Source organism: Lipophrys pholis (assembly GCF_963383615.2).
Source record: "Lipophrys pholis genome assembly, chromosome: 1".
Classification (NCBI taxonomy): domain Eukaryota; kingdom Metazoa; phylum Chordata; class Actinopteri; order Blenniiformes; family Blenniidae; genus Lipophrys; species Lipophrys pholis.
The window spans coordinates 2897926-2899680 of NC_137635.1; the positions used below are offsets into that span (position 1 = coordinate 2897926).

Here is a 1755-nt window from a genome sequence, read left to right on the forward strand (position 1 = left end):
TCAGTTTTCAACAAGACTGATGGACAGGTCTCTTAACATTTTTTCACTGGTCACAAATTTGTACCCAAATAGCTTCATTGTGGGCTCACAAATTGTTTGTATAACTTCAACTAATTTGAAAGGTAGCCTGGACCTCCATTTATCTATATGTGTGGAGGAGTTTTTCTGTAACGCGTAAACACCCCTGGTCTCCGTCGAAGTGCTTTTCAGAATCCAGGATTTTATCTGTGGGGTGAAAGGGATTCCAGAAAATTGGTACATTTCTGCTGCCTTCTGAACTGGAAAGCGAGCGACGTCCTCGTATCGCACCAACATGTAGCGCCTGTGCAGCCACGGAGGCTGGCTGAGACCGAGCTCGGCTGAAGCCCTGACGGTGTCACAGCTCATTTTCAGCTTCTTCAAATCATTTTCCACAAAGGGCTCTTCCTCACCCATGGCCCAATTCTTCAAGTTCTTGAACCTGCCAAAGGTCTCCATACGTGAAGCTACTATAGCCCGAGGATCCCGAACCAGCTGGATGAATTTGATATCAAGACTTGTCTCCTCAGCTAAAGGCTGCAGAGTGTGGAAATGGTGTACCCTTACAACCTTAATGACCCTGTGCTTCTTCTGGAGACAGGACTCAGAAGCTTTGGTCAGGTTTAGGGGCCCACAGTGTCTGCAGCCTTTTCCACAGCCTCTTTCTTCAAAGGGAATTTTGGTGGTCGTGCTGCAGACCGGCTCGTCACACAGAAAGCTGCTGCAGTCTCTCCGGAAGAAGCTTCTCGTAGTGTGATTAACAGGATGGGGCTTCATGAAGCTTTCGAGAAGGGAGAAGTTACACAGGAAGAGCTGCCTAAGCACATCAGGGTATGCCCTGGCTGTTGCTGTTTCATTGATTTTTCCATCCAGAGTCAGCGTCCTTTCCACTCGATGGAGTGGCTCATAGAGATAAGACATATTGTCTCTCTGCTGGTTGAAAAGCTCGCCCACAAACGAAGAGCCTGTCCTGGTGGTGGCTAATAGGAGAAGGTGTTTCTGGCCCCCGTGATCCGGAACAGTGTACTTGTCTTTGAACCTAGAAAGTTAATTACAAGTTAAAGATTTCCTTGTAACATGTAGTTGAAAAGCTTTCAAGAGATGAAATAATTGGCAGAAATCAGTGCTCCGCTGATGCCTAAAATGGACTTACTTTAACAAAACATTCACTCCACTCTGGAATGACACAATGACACAAAGTGTGACCAAGGCCACAATCACTCTTTGGTACTTGATCTTCATTTTTGGCTGTAGCGTCGCCTCGATATGCTTCAGAAAAGGTTCTGCGTGACTTGCAGGCCACCTCCAGTTGACTTCTTAAAGAGCTATCCAGTCCAATGGATTCCCTGTCAAAAGAAATCATCAACATAGTGACACATTTTGCTCTTTAGGACAGCGGTGAGCAAACTGATTGTTATTGTGGAGCAACTACATTTAACCAGCCATGAAAAGTGTCACTGTTGTCGGAGAAATAAAACGTCACTGTGATACTGTAAAGTGGTTACACAACCTTTCTTTTTCTTTTGAATTCCTTCAAACACCTGAAACGATAGCTTGACTTTGATCCCGGACTCATTTTTGAATTTTAGCAGAAAATCAAAGAGCCATTTGGACCCGTTTCCCACAGAACAGAACACACTGGGAGCCGCAACTCGGTCTCTTGGACCTCACCCTTTGGAGGAGTTTCTTTCAAAATGTTCCTGCATAATGCAAAATGGTGGACATCCTGTTGGGTTT

General features: G+C 45.4%; 1 protein-coding gene across 1 annotated transcript; it reads right to left on the minus strand.

Annotated features, from left to right (window-relative positions):
• LOC308118865 (carbohydrate sulfotransferase 3-like) lies at nucleotides 1-1260 on the minus strand (the record flags this gene model as incomplete). Its single annotated transcript, XM_080478518.1, has 2 exons — nucleotides 1-1057; nucleotides 1172-1260. The coding sequence occupies 2 exons, from the start codon at nucleotides 1258-1260 to the stop codon at nucleotides 1-3; spliced, it is 1146 nt and encodes a 381-aa protein (XP_080334644.1).
• Between the last annotated feature and the right edge of the window lie 495 nt (nucleotides 1261-1755).